The sequence below is a fragment of the Synchiropus splendidus genome, chromosome 11, assembly GCF_027744825.2.
Source record: "Synchiropus splendidus isolate RoL2022-P1 chromosome 11, RoL_Sspl_1.0, whole genome shotgun sequence".
Taxonomy (NCBI): Eukaryota; Metazoa; Chordata; class Actinopteri; order Syngnathiformes; family Callionymidae; genus Synchiropus; species Synchiropus splendidus.
This window is the reverse complement of record NC_071344.1, coordinates 17670089-17692916: the sequence shown is the minus strand read 5'-3', so window position 1 is coordinate 17692916 and position 22828 is coordinate 17670089. Positions and strand designations below refer to the sequence as shown.

Sequence of the window (22828 nt, the reverse complement as noted above, 5' to 3'; positions counted from 1 at the left end):
TTCCTCTGAGACAGCAGTTCACATCATGAACTCAAAACCTCCAGCTACAAGACAGGAAGCTGTGGAAGCGATTCAAATATGTGAACAAGATTTTCTCGAGGAAAAAAACAATGCAACTAAAATGTAAATGATAATAATAATAATTTTCAATGTGCAAATGAGAAGGTGGTAAAACCTTGGACTTTCAACTTCATGCCCAGGTCTGCAGCTACTCTTTTAATTTAAATCCAATTTTCAACTTTAATCTCATAAAACTTTCCAATACTTCACTTTTTCAAAAGACCAGAATCGTGGATCTCCTTCTCAAAAGGATCAATATCTAGTTCAAATTTCAGATGATTATTTTTTTAAATTCACTTTTTGACTTTTTAACTCAAAAAAAAAAAAAAAACCACTTAATGTGTTTAGTGTTTTAAAAGCATTTTCATATCTCACACTTTTAAAACCTTAAACTTATGAATTTGGCCAAAGAATTCTTTTTTTTTCTTCTTTTGTTTCTAGTATTTCAAATGTAACGTTATCACTGTGATTTTTAAGGCCATAATGTCATACTGAATTTCATTGAGGAAAATCGTTTTACTTACAAAATGTTCAATACTAGTATTTTCTATGTTTATATGATATTTGATTTTATATTTTTTATACAAAACACGTGAATTTCTCGAATAATTTCAGTTTTTTCTTTTAATTAAATACAATTACACAGTACATATAATAAATAATTGTAGCTTTTGTATAATAAATGATCATGAATTCTACCTTTTGTTTCATTAAACAGAATTAAGGCTTTTTATCACCTGTTGTTCATTTTAATCTCATCATGGGGATTTTGTCCCATTTTGTAATTTGGATTTTGTAATTTTATTTTTTTTTCACTGAAAAGATTCACCATATTGCTATGAATGATGGATTATTATTGTGGGAAAAGAGACGTCCTCAAAAAAGGATGGGTGTCTCAGGATACGTGTGGCATCCTTGGCGTGGACTGAAGAACGCTCCGTCTCATGTCATGGACAGCGACACGCGCCGCTGCCTTCTCCGGACGAAGCCGGCGGCAGTGGTCCTCCCACAAGGTGCCCTCACCCGCGGAGCCAGGCCGGTGCTGCTGCAACAGTTCTGCTCTCATTAGTGGGTTTGTCTTGAGTCCTGCCTCTGGGGCAGAACAGCCTCTCACGGGACGAATCATCTCTCTTTCATTAGGCCGGCAGACCGTCCATGACCTCCGCACCACCACAGGGAGGCTCTGGGACTTGTGGGTCCGGGGACTCTTAAATACAAATTAAATAACGCGGCATGTTAACAGATAGAGTCTGACACTCACAAGGGCACAAACATCCTCCGGCTCCCAAGACACTATACTCATCCTGCCACTTCTCTCTCACCCTGTGTAGCTGGGACAGCCTGCATGGCCCCAGATGACTTTACTTAACTGTTTGAATGGATCCATGGAAGCGACTTTCTGTCAAGTCTGTCTCTCTGAATGCCTAATTCTTGGTTTGTGTGTCACAGAGATAGCTTTTATCTCCGCCCAGCAGACGACTGGATCGACTGAGAGGAAGTTTCTCCTCCAACAGACTTAACAAACATCCAAAAGTCTCTTTGTTTTCACACGTTTGTGATCAGCCGTCCAGCAGACAAGATTCTGGATCAGACACCGACCCAAATAAACAAAAGAGACAAAAGAGATGGATGGTTGAGCAAGAGTCGTGCCAGACTGAGTCGTGCCTCTGCTCTGGTCCAATGGTGTCTGTCAGGGGAGAGGGACTTGTTCAAGCACTTCTGGGACTTCCTGTCTCAGACTATGGACCCGTCTGGCTTCAACTCCGGTCTCCGTCCCTGAACCCTGGCGACGGACCTCGTCTACCGTTCCAGTCACTGAGACAAGCACCGCCGCTCATGTCTCCTCGCACCTCTGGAATTCCGCCCGCCCCTGACTGTGTTTCAGTCTCGTAACCCTTCACCCAGAGCCATTTCCAGTCTGCTCTTTCCAGGGAATGCTTGAGAACAAATGCGACAGAAAAAAGATCCGATGTGCCACTGAGCTGGGTGAGTCGCTAACTGAGTTGCTAATCGACCCCATGGAACACAACAGGCAAAAGGAATGGTTGAAGAACAAAGGACGCTACCGACAAGATGAAGTCAGTGGAGGATCAAACCTCAGGGAGGTTTGCTGAGATAAGAAAGGGGGCCTTGGGGTCTCGCGTGGAACGTGCTCCTCTGGTGTCCACGAACACAAAAGCTCCGCCAGACAGATAATTGAATGAAGAGAAATTCTTCTGTCGCTGCTGCTGAGCTCGGCACTTTTGCTTTTGTTCAATTTAGTCTGGTTCTGGCCCCAATAAGAGTTAAGATAAACATGAGAGTGTAATTGACCTCACTTCAGAGGAATAACAATGGCCGCCGGGCAGTTACTCTGCATGTAAACTGCCTCAGCAGGACACGCATATTAAAAACCAGATTAAATAAAACAACCCTGCTCTGTGGTAGAGTTTAAATGGGTCACAGTACAATAGGTCCAGGACCGCTTCCGAGGTTCGGTGCCTTTCAGTATGGTAGACTCGTGGAGACAATGGAATTTTAAACCTTGTATTTAACCACTGTATTTAACAAAAAGTTACAGGAAAGTTCAGTGACGGAGAAAATGTACTGTGAGAAAAAAAGCTGTATTTGTGGAAAAACATGAAAAGAATTAGTTGATGACAAAGAAAAAGTAAAATACAGTGGTACCTCGGTTTTCGATCGTCCCGGACTTTGAACAAATCGAGTTCAAACAAAAATTTAGATTTTTTTGCTTCGAATTTCGAACGAAAATCCACAACTCGAACGCCCCCAAATAAGCCGAAAAACGTGCGCGTCCTCCTCCTAGTTGAACACCTCACTAGTTCAGGACAAGATCCTGAAGGAGCAGAGGTTCTACTCCGAGTCTCTGATGATGTAGTATAAGAACGAATAAGTGTGACACTGAGAAAGGAAGCGTTGTGTGAGTTGAATCTGTTCAGCCTCCTCTCCAGCCTAACGCTGCACACAGAACAAAGCTCACAATCAGCTCTCTCTTCCACTAGACCACGACACGAGGTGTGAGATCTGGCCAGGGGGGACGATGTCACGCAGCATCAGCCCTCTAAGTCCCTGCAGATGTTAACAGGCAGCGCAGGCGCAGCAGAAAGAAGTGTTCTTCTCACTCGTGGAGGAGCTGCCTTCATCACAAACCAACAGATGGAATCTCAGCACTCAGGCCGGTTGTTGGAGGCCTACCTGTCCAGGGCGATGCAGCACAGGTGGAGGATGGACGCGGTGGTCAGCAGGACGTCCAGAGATGTTCGGACCAGACAGAAGGTCTCGCCGTAGATCCAGTGCTGGTGCACCAGCTCGATGGCACCGAACGGCATCACCAGCACCGACACCAGCAAGTCGGCGAACGCCAGAGACACGATGAAGTAGTTGGTCTTGATTTTCCTGAGGAGGACAAAAAGTTGCAGTTTTAATTTCAATTATTTTTTAAATATCCACGTGGAATTTTGGTGTTTTAATACTGAAAACCTTCTGAGTTTGTCAAGCTGCATCAAAAAACAGGTAGAATTATGTGTTCAATATATATGACAAAATACTGTAAAAATGTTGGACTTTTTTGAGGGTTGAGGTAAAGAAGTAAATAATGATCAGTTTTCTAGAATGACTGAAAAAAAAAATTAATATTTCCATAAAAATATGGTATGGATTTTTTTAAACCCAGAAATAAACATATGGAAGGATAAACTCAAGTGTGTGAATGAACGAGTCTCTAGTCTGTTAGCATGCAATGCTAGCTGCTAATCGACAAATCCGCCGCAGTGCAGTCGGTAAAGACTGGTTTGTGTAACGCATGGAGGATTTTCCAGTTTAATGGTGGCGGTCAGATTAGAGGGCCGTCACTCCGGCCGTGTTTGCGCAGCTCGGATTAGTGATGAAGAGAGGAGCAAATTAATTATACCTGCTAAATAAAACAAAAGCTTCATTAGCATTCATCAAACGCTGCTGGCGTTTTGGCGCCTCTTCAGAGCCGCGCTGCTCATTAAAGGCGTGAGGAGGATCCAAGTCGCAGGCTTGAAGAGTTTGAACTGAGCGGGGAGTCGAACCCTAACGCTGAGGCCTGCAGCACTCCAGCGCCCCCAGATGACGCGACGCGGCGAGCGTCTTCATCATGTCACATTAAGTGACATTTACAGAAGGTTACGGACGACTGCGCTTCAAAAAAAAAGGATTTTGATAGACGCAAACAAAGAGATGTGGAGGAGCTGCGGAGAAGAAGACCGGGACGGTGCGAGAAGGTCAGGAGCTGCACGTTTGTGTCTGGTGGGACTTGGGTTTTGATGCCCAAGTGTTCCCACTGTGATGAGCTCAGAAAGAATTTCACACTTTCCTTCTTCAATAAACTTTTTCAGAAGTTCCCTCCACTAAGAACCTCAGTCTTTCTGGTGTTCCTGACATCATCTCTTCTCGGTCTTCCCCATGGCCTCCTCCCATCCTCACAACACCCAGCTATACCAGCTTCTCCTCCGAGTCTCTCCTGGATGTCTGAGCTTCTCTCTCTCTCCCAGTGAGTCCAGTCAGAGAAACCCTCTGGGTCACTCCAAAGATGGCGACCACAGGTGATAGGAGATGCCCAGTGAACAGTGGAGAGCTCTGTCTTCTGGCTCAGCTCTCTCTTCACCAGGGTACAGAGTACTCGCGATTGAACACACTTATCTCCATCCTTCCTTCACTCATGAACAAAATAACAGACACTTTCTTCTCTCTTCTTCTCCCAGGAAGCCTTTCATTTTCTACTTTGATTTTGAAAAAACTTTTTTCCTTGTATTTCATCCAAACTACACTACTGTACTTGAAACTTAACTATTCATATACAGCATATAAAAAACTCACTTTGATGCCAGACGTCCTTCAAACGTTCATATTGTCTATTTTATTTACTTTGTCCTTCACTTTCAATGGTTCTATCCTGTCACCTCCATCTGCTCTGTGGAGATCACAGAGGGCTGAAACAGGACATCTGCATCACCTTCTGTGGCATAACTCATAACTCCAGATCTGAGGACCAGGACCCACATGAGACGGTTCAGCTGATCCTCCTCCTTAGACTAAAGCTCAGGTCAGTTTCTATCTTCCTGGAAAAGCTCCAGTTCAGAAATGATGTAGACATTTCTCCTGAATCGAGCATCTTGTTTGATCCCACCATCCAACCACAGCGAGTCAAGGCTCTTCAGCAGCTGAATCCTGATGCACTTAGGTCCACTATTTCTGAAAAACATGTTTTATAATTGTGTAAAAAAATCGTATTAATTCTAAGATAAATAATTATGTTCATTTTACCAACACAAATATATTCAACACTATTTTTTTCCAGAATTATTGTGACTTTTTAGTCCTATAATTGAATGTATGTGTCGCAAAAACCTGAGTTGGGTTTTTTATTTATAATGAATCTAATGATTAAATTCTCTCCACCAACCTGGAGAGAGCAAACCACCGTGTTCCGGTCGAGAACCATGGCCTCAGACTTGGAGGTGCTGATCCTCATCCCGGCCGCTTCACACTCGGCTGCAAACCGCCCCAGCGCATGCTGAAGGTCCCGGTCCGATGAGGCCAGCAGAACAACATCGTCCGCAAATAGCAGAGATGAAATTCTGTGGTTCCCGAACTGGATCCCCTCCGCCCCCTGGCTACGCCTAGAAATTCTGTCCATAAAAGTGATGAACAGAACCGGTGACAAAGGGCAGCCCTGGCGGAGACCAACATGCACCGGGAACAGGTCTGATTTCCTGCCGGCAATGCGAACCATGCTCCTGCTCCGGTCATACAAGGAGCGGACAGCCCCGAGCAGAGGGTCCCGCACCCCATATTCCCGGAGCACCCCCCACAGGACATCGCGAGGGACACGGTCGAACGCCTTCTCCAAATCCACAAAGCACATGTGGACTGGTTGGGCGAACTCCCATGAACCCTCGAGCACCCGGTGGAGGGTATAGAGCTGGTCCAGTGTTCCACGACCGGGACGAAAACCACACTGTTCCTCCTGGATCTGAGGTTTGACTATTGGCCGAAGTCTCCTCTCTAGTACCCTGGAATAGACCTTTCCAGGGAGGCTGAGGAGTGTGATCCCCCTATAGTTGGAACACACCCTCCGGTCCCCTTTCTTAAACAGGGGGACCACCACCCCGGTCTGCCAATCCAGAGGCACTGTCCTCGACTGCCACGCGATGTTGCAGAGACGTGTCAGCCACGACAGCCCTACAACATCCAGGGATTTCAGATACTCTGGACGGATCTCATCCACTCCCGGGGCCCTACCACTGAGGAGCTTACGAACAACCTCGGTGACTTCGGCCCGGGTGATGAGAGAGCCATCCGAGTCCTCAGTCCCCGCTTCCCGAGTGGAAGACGTGACGACGGGATTGAGGAGACCCTCGAAGTATTCTTTCCACCGCCCGACAACATCACCACCACCAGGTTGGTGGAGAGTTCTTGCCTCAAGTGGCGGAGTTTAAGTATCTCGGGGTCTTGATCTCGAGTGAGGGAAAAAGGGAGCGTGAGATTGATAGACAGGTTGGTGCAGCGGCGGCAGTGATGCGGTCGCTGTATCGGACCGTCGTGGTGAAGAGAGAGCTGAGTCACAAGACGAAGCTCTGGATTTACCGATCGATCTACGTTCCCACCCTCACCTATGGTCACGAGCTTTGGGTAGTGACCGAAAGGATGAGATCGCGGATACAAGCGGCTGAGATGAGTTTCCTCCGCAGGGTGGCTGGGCGCACCCTTAGAGATAGGGTGAGGAGTTCGGTCATCCGGGAGGAGCTCGGGGTGGAGCCGCTGCTCCTCCACATCGAGAGGAACCAGCTGAGGTGGCTCGGGCATCTGATCCGGATGCCCCCTGGACGCCTCCCTGGGGAGGTGTTCCGGGCATGTCCTACCGGGAGGAGACCCCGGGGAAGACCCAGGACTCGCTGGAGAGATTATGTCTCCGGTCTGGCCTGGGAACGCCTCGGGATCCCCCGGGAGGAGCTGGAGGAGGTTTGTGCGGACCGGGAAGTTTGGGCTTCCTTGCTCCGAATGCTGCCTCCGCGACCCGACCCCGGATAAGCGGCAGAAGAAGGTGAAGGTGAAGGTGAATGATTAAATTATTTTCTTTACTTTTTCCTGTGGTATTTTTAAGTACTCTAATCTGTATCTTCATCGTATAATTCGCCACATGTCACTACTTTATTTTATTGATTTTCACCATTAATCCTTTAACTCAGGGATTCCTCTTCAACATATCCTGAAATTCAAACGTCACCTCTCATATTAACATGATGAACTTCGCCCCTCTTGTCCTCTTGGCGCCACCTCACTCGCCCTGCATGTCTCGTCCAGCGCACGTCGCCTCGCTGAAGATAAGCTTCTATTAATAACCGAGTGTTTAGTGACCATCTTCCCACCAGTCGGAGTCAGTTATGCAGTTAGTGCCTGGTGAAGCAGCTCCGCTTCAGTCGAGACAGTGGTGTTTACTTCAACCAGCGGAGCTCCTGCGACCTTCAAGCAAATAGGGTCAGTTACCATGAACAGCGTCGACACTGGCAGAGCATCTGTGTGTGTGCGCGCGAGGCTGTTCGCACCTTTGGCAAAGTGAGAAAAACAGGCTCCCGTCGTAGCAGTGACTGTGTTTGCGTGTGACTATTATTGATGAGTCGTTTAGCTCCTCTCTATCACCTTCTGGTCAAGTGTGTGTGTACAGATATAGCTGTACATGTGGGGACATGTTTGCAGGTAAAAACTTAATTGAGTTTCAGTTTGGTTCAGAGTCCAGGTTGAGGTGAGCCAAACGTGTGTGTGTGTGTGTGTTGAGCAGTGTAATTAGACTATTGATCAGCTTCATTGATGTCCTGCACAGTTGATTAGCAAGGTTCGACGCAGCGGAGGCTCATGTTGTTTTCAAATCATCGAATGAATAAAGTGAAGAATTAGCCACTAAACAGAAACATGAATGCTCGTCCAACCATTCGGGAACACTGCAGGGTCCCAGAGCGCGGAGTCACATTACCTCACCAGATGAACCGGACTCTGAGGGTGAACTTTGCTTCTTTACATTGACACTGTCATGATCATGGCTACATTCGAAAAGAAGCAGGGCATTTATTGTATGAACTCTGTTTTCATCCCACAGTCAGTGAGATTGTTGTAATGATAGGCTTTTATTTTGTAGTTGTTCTCCTTCCCTCCTCCTGCGTTTAAACTCCACAGGTCCAATGCTTTACGCCCTCGTGGTCCCTTCAGTACACCAGCTTTCCTTAGTTACTTTTCCTCAGTGTTTGTTGACCCCTGTGTGAACCTGTTCTCTGCTTCGATTCTGTCTTTCTACCTCCTGTACGCATCATTCAATTCAATTATTTTAGTTCATGTATTAATGAAGTTTTGCTTTGCATTGTTGACCACACCCAACTGTCATATATAATATAATCTGGGTTTTCGGGAAGCGCAGATTTAAAAAGTACTGTGGTCAGAAAGAGGAAGACAGCTGTGAAAAGTGAGAGTAAACCATGTGGGGTACGTTAAAGTTGTTTAGTTTGAGAAGATAAAAATAAGTTGACAGGCCATTTAGTAAACACAAACATCAGATGGTCATAAAAGGACCACTTAAGTGTTGTGTTATGACTGTGAGAAATATGGGACAAACACATATAATAACTGAAAACAAGGCAAACTGAAGCAGAAGTGCAGCACGTGTTGGGAGCCTGGCGCTGACCTCCCGATGCTCCGCTCTCCACCCAGCGTCATGCGAGGCGTCAGAGTGGAAACAGAAGTCTCATTTGGAGTCATTATCTTATTGCAATAACCTGATTATCCAGACAGAGATTAATAATAATTACGGGTGGATTTGATTAGCGTCTGGCGAGGCCACGCAGATGAACGGCAGGAACAATGGAAGCGGCGAAGCTCACATCGAAGTTCAGTCTCGTACGCGTCTGTCTTCTGTTGCTTCTGCAAGCGCTGCAGGAGACCAGCGTCTCCAAAATCCCCCGACGGAACAGGAAAAGAGCGAATGTTGTTTTCTCCTTCGTGGAAACTTTCACATTGTTTTGATGTTGAGAGACGCATCCCTCGTGATTTTAGAACGAGGACGTTGTTGATGTTGATCTTCAGTGTTTCCAGGTTTGTGAAGAGGTGTTGCAGTGCATTGTGGGAAGAATAGTGCCTACGTAAGGCTTTCTAATCATAAGTTACTCTCATGAAATGAGCAGCACAGAGTAAACATGGCGGCGCCTCAAACTCACGGACACGTGTTTCTCACCTGAGTTGTCGGTCCTTGCAGACGGCCACCATGACCAGCAGGTTTCCCAGGATGCTCATCAGCATGACCAGAGACAGGAAGCAGATGAGAGCCATCCGCTTGGGCATGGTGTTGCTACGGAGACGACAAAAGAACACAAGACATGAGGTCGGAGCGACACGGGAGATTCCATCACTAATGCAGGCAAACACTGAGGTCACATGTGCGTCGGCTGAGGCCAGCTCACTGTGACAAAACCGTCTTCCGTCTAGTTTTTTTTTTTTTATAGGGAGCCGGGGAAGATGAATGAGGGTGAGGGCGATGGTGTCGGACGGCAGGTTGTGTTCTCTCACTCAGAACTACACAAACTCCACACAAATCTCCAGCACGTTCACTATCAGTTTCCATTACAGAGAGTAGATTTTCAGCCCCTGACAGAGAAGTGACGGGGAGCAGATGTGCCGCCGCAGCCGCCGCCGCCTCACCTGATATATGTCTGAACGTAAAATCGCAGAAGCAGCACTTTGTGATAATGGAAGGTGGGCGTAGCGGCGACGGCGGCGCAGGCCTGAGTAAACTCCGAGTGGCACGTGAGAGTAAGAGCTCTGTTTAATCTCCCTTTGACATCACAGTCGCCCCTCCGAGGACTGGAGCATCTTCCTCTCGCAGCCAGGAGAGACATTCCTCCTTGTTGTTTTTATGTTCAGTGAAATATGTTAATGACTGTAATTCACTCTGCAGAGCAGCGGGAAAAACCCATCTGACAGTTTCCTCTCCACATCAGAAGTTCAAAGACAAAGTGCGGAAATGAGTTTTGTTCTTTGATCAGCACTGAAAGCAGATGAGGCGGAGACGTCACCATCACTGCGAGTGTTTGTTACACTGAACTAGTTTTTATTTTTAGCCAGGAGTAATGCGAGACTCTGTGTGTTGTACTTGGAAAAGTGCAGTGTAGTTTTGGAACTGCACAAAAAGTCAAAGTGTCAGAGACACACTTGACGTCGTCAGTCACTGGGAAACTTCCCATCACCCACCGCTATATTCACCTGTGGCGTCCCACAGGGCTCTATGATAGGTCCCGCCTTAGTTTCTATCTACGTGCAACCAGGTGTTACTGCTGTACCTGCATGTCTTGATGATGTCACCAAGGTGGATAGCACTTTTGTCCCTCACTAAACGTCTCCAATAGCAGCCTCCTTGTAGGGGGTAAACATCTAAAATGCCAGGTTGCATTGCTCACTGGACTATCCCTGGTGGCTCGCCTGCTTGGTGGAAACCAAGTCAAGGGGACTGAAACCCCTGGACTTGAGTCTACTCAGGGAAGTGGATTTCCTCCCAAGGTACTCCATCAAGTGCATAGTGTGTTTGAAAGTTCCAGATGCAGGAATTATGACCAGCAACAACTCACTAAAATACATACAAATATCGGTCCTACCACACCCTGCTGGCCAGAGTGGGTACTGAAAAATGGGATATGGGCCGAGGAGTGAAGTGGCACAGCAGGAGGGCGACTCGCATGTGGGCCTACTGCAATGATCTGCCGTGTGAAAGCCCCCTGACACTCTCCTCCTCCACGGCATCAACAAGAACTCACCACTCGCCTCTAACTGGTTCAGAACTCGGCGATGAGGCGTCAAACTGGCTCGAAGAGAAGACAAGCATCACCCCAGTGTTAGAGTCCTGTGGGCGACTGAGCCTTCTCTGTCAGGGCGCCTGCCCGAGGAGCTCCGAAACACAACTAGTAACTTCAAATACTCTTCAAGAAGAGTGTTTGCCTGACATCCTCATTATTATCATGTGTGCAGCGTGAATGATGGCAGAGCTACGGTCATTATAATGAAGTGGTTAACCAGGACGGAGAGGAGCGCACGCAAGAATGTGGTAACAGAACCTAGCGGAGGAGGCTTTGCCTCTGTCGACACTCAATACACACGACCTTTGACCCGCAGCTTCAGCGCAATCAGCGAGTAGCAGCCTCAATTAGCCGTCCGGAGCGAAATGTGGGTCGACCCGAAAATTCCTCCCAACCTACAGCTCTGGCACTGGGACAGTCTTCACAGTCTGGATTGTGAAGACCGGCTTTGGTTTGCTGCCAGATCAGGTAGCGACCCTGAGTCTCAGCCACTGAGTGCCAGACGCTGATTCGATCTAAAGAGATGTGTCCGTCAGGAATGTTGGTGGGCGAACCACAAGGACTCGCCGCGTCCTCACAGCTGGACAAATCACCTGGCAGCCAACGTGACTCACTTAAACTGCCCAGTTGAGTTGAGGTCAAGTTCTCTGGAGTCTTTATGAGCATCAGGCAGTGATATAACATATTGACGTTTAAGAGAACAAGACATTTAAGGCCACATTTCCACAGTCTTTCCTTCTTTCTCTCTATTCGCTTCAGCTTCTCCTTCAGATTTTTCTTGTTGTCTTCATAATATCACAGACTGTTCTTTCAGTTGGATTTGGCGGTTACATTGAGTGTGTGCTTATATTTAATAAGACCGATGTCTGTGGCAGTTGTGAAGAGGCCTCACCTCTCTGGCATTACTTGGATCTGCTCGAGGGCGTCCTATCATTTGAACATCTTACTAAGATGTACCTCATCTTTGCTTTTGCCTCAGCTCTTTCCACAGACCATGTGACTGAAGAGGCTGTACCCATCGATCTCCCTCCTTCCATCGCTCCTGGATTAAGAGCATGGAGTGGTACATCCACAACAGTCCTCCGCCACGGTCTACCTTAGAAGGCGGAGTCAGCTTAGGGGGTCAAACTCCCCTGGAGCTGAGACCTCAACAACCTTTAACCTCCTCCATCTGGGAAAGAACCATACCAGGACATTTAAGCCTTTTCCAGGTGAGAACCAAGGTCACAGATCTGAGGACTGGATCCTCATCCAAACTTTCTACACCAGAGATGCCACGACAACAGTGAATTCAGAAGCTAAAAAAAAGTCTATCAGAGTACGATCTTGTTCAGTTCCTTGTCCAGAAAATGTTCCTCCTAAAAAAAAAAACCAGGTCAGACAAAACGCTCTGCTTCTGTGTCAGCGCGGAAAGAATGTCTCTGTGGGCTCCTTGTTCAATAATTAATTTGCGGCTACCCCAAAGTGGTATCATCAAACATTCATTCATCTAAAATAAAGGCCTGAACCCTCCGCAACCTCCATCAGCAGAGTCTTCATGCAGGTCCATTATTAAAAAACAACATTCGGGCCACCCTCTGCTGGGAATACATTGTTGGAGACAATGGCCGGTCTGGATGCCGCCGCACCCCCTCGGGGGGCAAAGACAACACTGCCATTATGCGGCCTGGCACCAGCCGCAGTGGTCCACGTCCCAACTGGTGTCGAGTGTTGATTCCTGGAGTGTTAAACCGTGTCAAGGCGGTGGATTGGGTCGTGACGGACTCTCCTGTTAAACCATGATAGAGGAAAGGCTGAGGGCAGGGAACAATTGCACACAAATGGAAATAAAGAAAGCAGGTGGTCTGTTCCATCTGAAGACCAAAGAGCTTCTTTTGCTGCTGGCCCCATAGAGGAGACCAAAATGGGAGCAATTTAACCTGAATTTTACAGGACGGAACATGAAAGACTGAGGCGGTTGACTTCTCAGTGACGCTCGCCTGCGTCTGCCCACCTGCACCTGATTGAGAGCTTAACCTCGGCGCCTCAAACAAGTCTCCATTTCAACCAGCCCGCAGTGTAAAGCACGTCAATCACCTTCTGACGCCGTGTTTTAGTCGCACACCTCCTGAGATAAGTGAGCCGTGTTTCTTCCCCCCGCGCCGATGATTTGTTTCTTCTGCTTTGAAAAGGGCTCTCAGAAGAAAACCATGGCTGAGTTTCGGGTGCTGCGCCGAGGCGGCAGGTCAGAGTGGAGTTGTGTTATCTTAACCCGCCTCACAGGTTGTGCAGCGAGAAACGCATCACACTTTATTTAGCAGGCGCTTTTTATCCACAGAGAGCTACAATGGAGCCCAGCAGGAACCTCGCCAAAGGGCTGGATTCCTTGCTGGGATTCAACCTGTGACCATTACCATCAGAGCTGCAAGAGGAACCCGAACATTGTGGTGGAACCATCTCTGCCTTCAGGTCAACACATAGCGCTGTAGAAAAAGGCTCATTCATCTATTCACATTAGATCTTCCTGTTAAGTCCTCTGGTCCTGGTCTACAGCAGAGCTGTTGATTTCTCCAGGCCAAACTGCGTCACCAAGCGTGAGAGTTCTGCCCACATGGAGCAGCTACTTTCCTTCCATTCCAACACCCTTCCCAGGAAGCCATATTGAAGACTGATTCAGAGGAGATAGGTGACATTGTGAACCACGTTTCCACCCAGTCAGAGAGTAGGAGGAGAACTCTGAAACTGGCTCATCAAACAAGGTGCAACACTTTCACAACACGTGCTCCTCACACCTGACGGACATCAAGAGGACCTTTCACCGACGTGGAAGTCAGCCTTCTGTTGATACACAAGGCCTTCAATTGGATCCCATGCTCCCCCTGCACTGTCGGCAGCGCTCTATAGACCCACAGACCATGAGCTGGACTCGTGGTGCTACGTTTCCGGCTCTCTGAGTGGTGAGGAAAGGTACGACATAAACTAAGTAGCATCAAGAGAACGCCCCTTCATCTTGAGTTTTGAACGTCCATAGCCAGGTGGTTTTGGCTCCCAGGCCTGGAGCGTGTGGACAGATCCATCAGAAGGAGGAGTCACGCCTCCGACCCCCAAATCCACTTTCATTCCCTGAAAACATGTTTCCACAGCTCTATCTTGGGTCATCTCTGTGGACAGGCCCAGTTGCGTGTGATGTTGTAAAGCTCGCTCTGCAGCTCTTCTCTCATGACCTTTCACCACTCACCAGATTGGTTTGCATCTAAAGCGGCCGGGATTAAAATCAACACCTCTTTAATCTCAGGCTTAATCTCAGCAGGGAAGGCTTTAATTAACTGAGCTAAACATGGAGTTTGAGCAACAAAGACGCCCCCTGATCTCTGGGCTTTTACAGGGAGAAAAATATCTGCCAGTGAATTCCTTTCTTTAAAGCAGTGTAGACAGAGTAGTGCAGAGGAGGATATGGACCTTGGCATCTACTGCTGCCATGCTCTAATGGAATGGATGTTTCAGCAGGCGACAGGAGATATACACGAAACACTGCTTTCATTCAGGCAAGACCTTCCGTGTCAAGAATTCCAGACACTTGGTTCAACCGTCGCTTCAGGTGCACAGCTTCATCTAGCGTGCAGGTGCTGCCTGGGAGCCTCATGTGGCCCTTGGCCTGTGCTTATGGGGCTCTAAACTGTGGAACTCAACTGAACTAAAAACTATGAAATCATCATTCATTGCTAATTCTGAACATAGTTTTTACATGTGTTTTTAGGCCTCAATTGAATAAATAAATAAATAACCTCTGATGCTCAAATAAAAATACCACATCATTTACAGCCTTTATTCTGTTCAGTTCTGTCAACACGATATTCACCACATAAAAACATCTTCCCATATTTATCATTCACATTGAGAATGATAAACAAAATGTGCATAACAATAAAATACATATAACAAAACAGTAATTTTACGTATATACTATAATAGCCGTGTGAAATTGCATTTTTAAACCTTTTTTTAACATTTGAGAAATACAGTGAATGCGACAGTGAGTGGAGGGGAAGTGAGTGCATTTATGCAAATTATATATTAGACTGTTCATTTGTTGGTTTTTGCCAACTTCCCCTGTAGATGAAGGAGTCTGTTCGTAGCATCTGTTCTGACAACATGGCGTCACTAGCTCACATTTATTTTATTTTATTTGCTTAGCTGTTAACAAGTGTTTGATATATATTTTCTACATTAGCTGAGAGAAGATTCTACCAATATTGATGACATTTTGAAGATGAAACTAGCCTTGTTACTTTAAGGCTGACACTAGATTAAAATGTTTAATCTCACGATCCTCTTCGTTGCCTTCAGTGTGTTTGTCACAGTATCTGCTCTGATGGGCTGTTGGAGTTTACAGATGTTTGCATGAAGAAAGCATTATTGGCCACTGGTGTTACAGAACAGATACAAAATGTTTTCCATTCTCCATTAATGGCGAGCTAACTCAATGAACTGCGGTGAAAATGTTTCATCGATTGACAGCACTGGTTTACAATAACATTATAACTCATTGCAAATGCTTACAAAACATGGCAAATCTGGCATTTAAGACACAATATATTTTAAAGATAAATATAATAAATGAAGAAAATCTGATCAAATGACATGGAAAAAATGAATCTTTTTTTTTTTTCCATATTTTTTTCATCCTGTGATGGGCAGGTCTGTCCAGGGCGTCCCCTGCCTCTCTGGCGCCCCTCATGGCATGCAAAATCAATCACCAACATACCAAATCCTAATATACAGTGCCAGATTTGACCTTCAGCTTCAGCACCTCTAATGTGCCCGCAGAAGCCTGACAGTAATCCTGAGCGTGTTCCACCACCCACCGGCGTGACGCTGACAAAAGCACCCACGGCACAGACGCTGTGCTCGAAAACAGCATCGATCGGAGTTTACAGCCGCACGCTGAGAAAAGAACACAACCTGCGCGGCCCTTCAGTCGTGATGTACCAGAGCAACTACACAAAAGGAATCATACAGAGGAACTTCGAAGAGCAAGAGAGCAGAGCACAGTGGAGCTTTCCTGCAACTTTCTTTGCATGCAGACTCCTACTTTCACTTCCAACAGCCATTTCTTTCACAACAAAACAATAAAAAACTTCCTAGGTTTTTTATAATGATGCAAAGTGACTGCAGGTGTTTTACATAAACAAGTTAGGGAAAACACATTTAAAATCAAGGTTTACTAAGGGTCTTTTGAGAGATGATGGTGGAACGTACAAGCAGGCAGAAACTGCATTCTGTTTACCTCCAACACAAGCTCAGCTCGCCTCCAGTCACCTCCACATGGAAATGTGGTCGGGGAGTTTATGCCGAGGGACTTTTCTGAGCTTTATTCATGAGGCCATGTCTCCAAAAAGCACGGAGAAAGATGTAGATGAATGTAAATCAAGTCCTTAGCAACGTTCAACTGAGGCCGTGATTTTCAGCTCAACAGTCACCTAGGAAGGTTTGAGCAAACAATTCAGCCTGGAATCCTTCAGCCGGAGAAGACAAGTGAGCAGTGGCTTGAAGTTCACAACATCAAACTCATGTCATTTCTGGTTTGGACGGATGTCAACATGGTGAACGCAGGCACCACAACCTGTTCATCTCTGCCACAGCAGGACGCACGGTGTTTGGACCAGCAGCTTCATAGCTAAAACCTCTGAGGGCATCATCAGAATAAGCGAGGACTAAGTGCTCTTCCCTCCATCGATACAAGATCAATACCCGCTCCAGACACTTCCGGACTCTCTCTCAGAACCTTTGCCGTGTTTTCAAACAGCCATGAAAAGATAAACAACTCCAAATTGAACAGAGCTGGAATCTTCGATTTACATTTTGACTGGAGACGAAATCATCTCCCGAGAGAGGAGACGACCAGCGCTTTGGGTTGCCTGGCAACAGGTTGACTGAGGCCAAAATGGTTTTCTTGATTCCTCATGTTTGACACGTTGAAAGCACAATCAGAAATTCCAGCTCAATTTGTACCAAAGAGCTGCAGACCTTTTTCTCAAGATGAATAACAAACCAAGTAGAGAGCGAAATGTACGTATCTTGGGAATGGACTGAGGACAAAGACAATATTTTGTCAGGACTGTTTGGTTCAGTCGTCTCTCTCTTCTTCACTTCATGCTCAGGGTTTTCAAATGAGCTTCAACCTGAGGTGGCGCTCCAGTGTCACCAGGAGAACCAGACCTCTCTGAAGCTTTCCGACACTTTGAAACACTTAAACAAACCCATCAGGACGATGCTGATCTGTGGAATGCCGTGAGCTCTCAGTCAGAAAGGACCTTTTATCTGAGCCTGCTTCAACTGCTCCTGAATGAAATTGAAAATCAAGGCTGGGATTTTAAGGGTCTCACCTCATCTCTGAGTATTTAAGAGCCGCAGCAGTTGCGCGTGTGTTTACTCTGACTGGAGATGGCTCGGGGGAGGAACGTCTGCCGAAGCCGTTTAAAGTGCAATATCGAGTCGAGAATACACCTGAAGGGATTCTGTGGCGTGAGGAGAGGAATAATTTTGTTGTGATGCCGAGGGTGAAGAGTTGAAGAAGGTGCTGAGAGATCAGCTTCACAGCTTAGAAGATAAAATGATGGTGTGACGGCAGCTGCAACTGCAGCCTGTGGTTCGCCATTTATGATGCAAGAGAAGGACAGATAAGCATAACTAGGATGTGGAACATTGCCAGGGACGAGGAGAAGAGGGGGTCAACCAGACCTCACCGGTGAGGAGGAGGAGGATGATGATGATGATGATGAAGGCAGGTTCAGGCGGAGGAGGCTGACATTTCAGATTACAATCTGTAATACTCATTTTCTGTCCACCAAAGTTGGGATTGTTTCTGCGGCAGGAGTGGAGGTTGCTTCCTCCAGCAGGGTGATTTTGCGCTCGGTTGCCAGGTTACTGGGTTTCATCGCTGGAGGCCGGAAAGCCGGGGAGTGTGATGGCATTCAAGTGACCCGTCAAATGATTCCATGGTATTTGTTTCCAGCATCCGTGCTGGAGGAGTCGGAATTTAGATGGCAGGAAATATAGTACGTCTCTGAATTCTTTCTCTGCTGTTAGAAAAGATAAAAGCAAGCGCTTCTCCAACCGTCAAGCACTAATAGCAGATGCAGCCAGATCCAATAAATAAATAAAAATGATGAAAAATGCATCTTGAATTAGCAGTTTCTGTTTGAACCAAAGTGCTGGCAGTTTGGGATCCTGATCCATGGAATCCACAGTTTCATGTCAAGCAGGAGCAGGTGACCTTCACGGACCCTGACACCTAAACTCTGAAACTCAATCCACCCTAAATGCGCCCACGTGACGCGGCACCAACAGGAAATCCTCACTCGCTCTTCAGCCATATTCAGAAGCATGTTCCTGCTTGCTCATCAGCACTACAGCACTGACTCGTACACAGTGAGGGACCCGGCAGCTGTCAGTCCCCAGACCACCAACGTCAGCCTGCAGCCGCAGCTTCAATCCACAAGTTTTCACCAACTCTGCCGCTGCAGGGGAAAATCATGAATGAATGTCTCTGAAAACTACAGCACCTCTTGCTCGTGTTTCCAAGAGACGCCAGTGGTGTGTGGTAACTGATGCATATTCCTCAGAGCAGCTGCGATTCTCTCCACACAGACACGTCTCTGCTACTGTGATCAGCTCAGTGGAGAAAGTCAAGAACTTGAACCACAAACCCCAAACAAACACTGGCGTTTCCCCAAGTCCACCACCACATCATTAAAAGGCACTTCGCAGCTGCGGCTGCGGTGATGGAGTGCAGCGTTGCGCGCGTGTCAAAGAAGACTAAAGGCTCGTGTGTGCGTGGGTAATGGAGGTCGGACTTTGGCTCAGAGGAACTTGTCAGCACAGATTAACTAATTGTTCTCCACTTAGGCAGGAAATACGGTGCATAGACTTCAGCTGTGGATGAAGTTCTCCCCGTCGTGTCCTCAGAGAACTCGGCTTACAAACGTCTGGAGGAACTTTGGGACACAGTGTCGCAGGAACGTTTGTAGCATACACCACTGAAAACACCATGAAAACTAGCAGAATATTTCCTGTATGTAGTTAGCTAGAAATATTAAGTACCTTTCCATTTTACTCTTTCTGCCGAAGAAAAGAGGTCCAGGTATCCCTTTCCAGACACCTCAGGTGTAGCCAAATCAACTGAGAGGCGATTCTGGGGTCTGTCCTGGGGCCTCACAAGGGATGCGCCCAGGAGAAAAGCTTGGAGGTTGACGTTTTTGTGGTAAGGAAAAGAGTGCAGGTGGAGACATCGGGCAGTGCCTTGAGGCATGTTTGGAGACTCAGGAGAGTGAGAGATGACTGAGTTGACTGGAAAAGACAGGATCTGAAGTCTATCAGAGAGACAGTTGGGGGAGGACAGATGGTGTGGACGCGTGGAGAGGAGAGACAGAGTTGGACCAAGAGAAGAGGAGGAGGAAGACAACTGCTGAGCTTCATCATAAAGGAGTGACCAGAGGAGGACGATGAAGAGGACTCGCTGATGCCCAAAGAGGGAAGAAGAAATGCACCCAGGACTTTGTCCTGTGTTTGTGTGGGCCATGGAATTTACTGAGGAAAAAGTGGAAACAACTTCACAGTGGTTGAAATTCCACTCAAAGTTCAAGTATCTCCAATAAAGTGAGGGAACAAACGGTGAAAGACTTGAATCTGATGTTTCTATCACGGATTACACAAGAGTGTTTCTAATAAAATGAGCCAAAAACTAAAGTTTCAGTTTTAGGCATCTCTTGTGTGGAAGTCTCTTTAACCAGGTGCCACTCGTGACAATGACCTGCACCTGACAGCAGCGATGGTGCGGTGTGGTCCTGACCCGCTTTGGCTTTCAGCTTTGACTTAGTTTCATGAACGGTGATGACATAAGCAGTGAATGAATAATTTAGCCGGTCGCAGAGAGAAAAAAAAACGTGTGTGCTCCGTGCCAGGTCTGCACTCTGCAGTTATGAATGGCAGCGAATTTAAACTTCAATAAACAGCATGCGAGGAAGCCAGCGCTGGATCCAGTTGCTGACACGGCTGCAGTGCCAGATCGATAACGTCGGCGCAGGTGAGCTCGGCTGATGGATGGTCGGGGGATCTAATCTCCCCAGCGGTGTTTAATTTTCCGCAGTATGAATGTGGAGGTGTGAATGTTTCAGCTGCAGTTGGGGTACAGTGGGTGAGGGAGTCCCAGACCAATGTGAGAACTTCAGTCTCTCAAAACAGATGCACTTCAACTGCTGTTCCTCTGCTTCAAAGTACAGATGAGAAACGGTGATTTTTCTGACAGTTTGAACCCCAAAAAATCATTTACTTTTTTATACTAAAGCTTCCCCGCAGACCCTTCATCCATCATGAACCTGTCTGTAGTCCTCCTCTTCTCCAACACCATCATCCTTGGTCCATCGCAGCATCCTCCTGTCCGAACCATCTGTCCCCCCTAACTTTGTCTCCAAACTTCTGTCTCATTTCTGACCTTGTCCTTTCTAGTCACCCCCAAAGGCAACCTCGGTATCCTTCATGTCTTTTGACTCTGACTCCTGAGTCTCTGAAAATCTTTTACAATGAAGGATTCTTGGTAACACATCCCATTTATCGACGGTTCAGTGATGATTCAACATAAACTATTCTTCTTTGCCTCTATAATTCAAATTATTCCACTCATATTTGTGTGTTCTGTAACTGATGTGTAGGTTCATAACATGGATTTGGAGAGCCAAACACGGCAAGGCAGCTATGAAAGAAGGTTTTCGTTGTGCCACCGTCCATGAGAAATATTTAATCACAAAAGTAGTTGGAATGTTTTTGCAGAGCTTAATGGAGAAATAGATCTTCTGCTGCATATCTGGAACTGGGTCGCGGGGGCATCAGTCTCAACAGGGAAACCCAGAGAGCCCTCCGCACCAGCCACTTCCACCAGCTACTACGGTAGGATTTTAGGGCACCTTGAGATACACTCACTCCAACGTGTCCTGGGTCTGCCCTGTGGCCTCCTCCCAGATGGACTGAGGAGCCACAGACCCTCATATTAATAGAGAAATATATTTATTTATTAGATTTTTGTACAGGCTGCATGACCTCCTCTCCGCGCGGCGACCGTGATGTACAGAGGGAGCTCCATAACATGCTGCCATCTGCTGTCCAATGGAGCTCATTGAATTTCAACTGCTTTAATGTACTCAAACTGAATAGATAAATACATATAGGTCAATAATATCAAGCAGAAAATCAGAACTGAGGAGGAAATGAGAAGCATGGTGGAGGTTGGCGCTCTCTTGAGCGCCTTTCTCGTTGGAAAGGTAATAAGTCGAATAGCAATACATGCAGTCTTTTCTTCTCATATATCACAAGTATTTGGTTCAAAATAAAGTACAGGTGTGTGAGATGATGCTTCCCCAAATGAGTGTTTGTTCCTGCATTTGCCCTGAAATGGACGGATCGATGAACAAACCAGAGAACAGCAGCAACACACGGCGGCAGGCGGATCATGTTTCACGGTCGCTCCGTTTAATTATACCACTGAACACAATCACCTGCGCAGTGGCCACATGACACCTGAGGTGGCGAGGCGAAGCTTCCGAACAGGTCAGCAGGGAAAGCCGACTCTCGCCAACATCCGACGGCTTCACTGAAACGCCTCATTGATTAACGGCTCTGAGAGTCCTTGACCTCTTTGCAGAAAGTGAGCGACGGCGTCGCGGGGTTTGTTTGACGTGGAAGGGAAAGGTGAGGTTTCCGACACGCCGGCGTTATTTAGTGGAACGATAGCTCACCCTGACACGAGCCGGCGGCCTCTCCCAAGGACAGCGTGGAGGCTTCTATGACTGCACATTATCGCAAAAACATTTGAGTCCTTGAAAAACCCATCCATCCCAAGTTACTTCCGCCTCATGAGCGACTGAAACAATAAAACATTTTAACTGGGATGCAGCTTCACCTGGAGGTGCCATCAAACATTTCACAGGGCTGAAAACACTGACTTCATCCCCCTTATGAAAACAGACTGGAATATGATCCACATCTAGGCAGACGTTTTGTAGCAATTCAGGCAAAACCACCGACTTTGCTCTGTCCTTCAGAGTCCAGAACGGTTCATACATCAATGAAGAAAAATAATATCTATAAGTTCGATAAGATTCAAGTTCTCCCATTGTGACCCCTCAACAGCATTATCGGGGTCTACTTCTAACCAATTCTGTGACCCGAGGGTCAGCTCAAGCATCCCGGAGTTTGGCCCCCTCACAGTGTACATGACCCCCCTCGCAGGCGACAAGAGTACCTCTCAACTCATAGCCTGCATCCAGCTCCAGTTTGGTTCCAAAGCCTTCATGCAAGTAGTTTGAGTGACTCGTGTTTGGGACTAGCAGCCAGGGACACAATTTTCCTGGCATCATCGCACCTTGGATCACTGGGATTCTCAAACCACTCGAAGGGTAAGGTGGTGATTCGTGGAAGGACAGAAGACTCTCCAGTTGCTCCATGGTCTTGGCCCCGGACTGGAGTCTGTCTGTGGTAGGGAGGCAAAATCTCAGAGCCGGAGAGAACCTTGCACGGTGATGGGACTCTACCATAGAGATAAGGGAAGACGCTGGCCATCAGGGAGAGACACAAGAGTAAAAGTACAGCACCCTGTACCAAGACAAGCCAGTTAAAGTGACTCTGATCAGGATGTCTCCTTGAAGACTCCTGAATGAGGAATAGGAGGAGGCCCTGAGGCACACCATGAAGGTCGAGGGAGGATCAGGTCTTTCAGTTGCCCTGCAAGGACCTCGGTATTTCCCTGGAACAGCTGGTTTCTGCAGGAAAGTCTGGGCCTTTACCCTTCGACTGACCCCGGTTAAGTAGACAATGATGGATGGATGGAAGAAAACCGATAATTACTAACCACATTTTAGTTTTTTATTTTCCAGCTGAGT

The 22828-nt window shown here is 47.0% G+C and overlaps 1 protein-coding gene across 6 annotated transcripts in view; it reads right to left on the bottom strand.

The window, feature by feature from the left end:
- Window positions 1–22828, bottom strand: part of htr4 (5-hydroxytryptamine receptor 4) — a 92723-nt gene that overhangs the window by 32349 nt on the left and 37546 nt on the right. For all 6 annotated transcript variants that reach the window (XM_053879444.1, XM_053879440.1, XM_053879446.1 and 3 more), the window contains 2 exons: window positions 9305–9418; window positions 3256–3456 (listed from right to left, as the gene is read on the bottom strand). In XM_053879444.1, the coding sequence (XP_053735419.1) occupies window positions 3256–3456; window positions 9305–9418 (315 nt within the window). The remainder of the gene's footprint in view (window positions 1–3255; window positions 3457–9304; window positions 9419–22828) is intronic.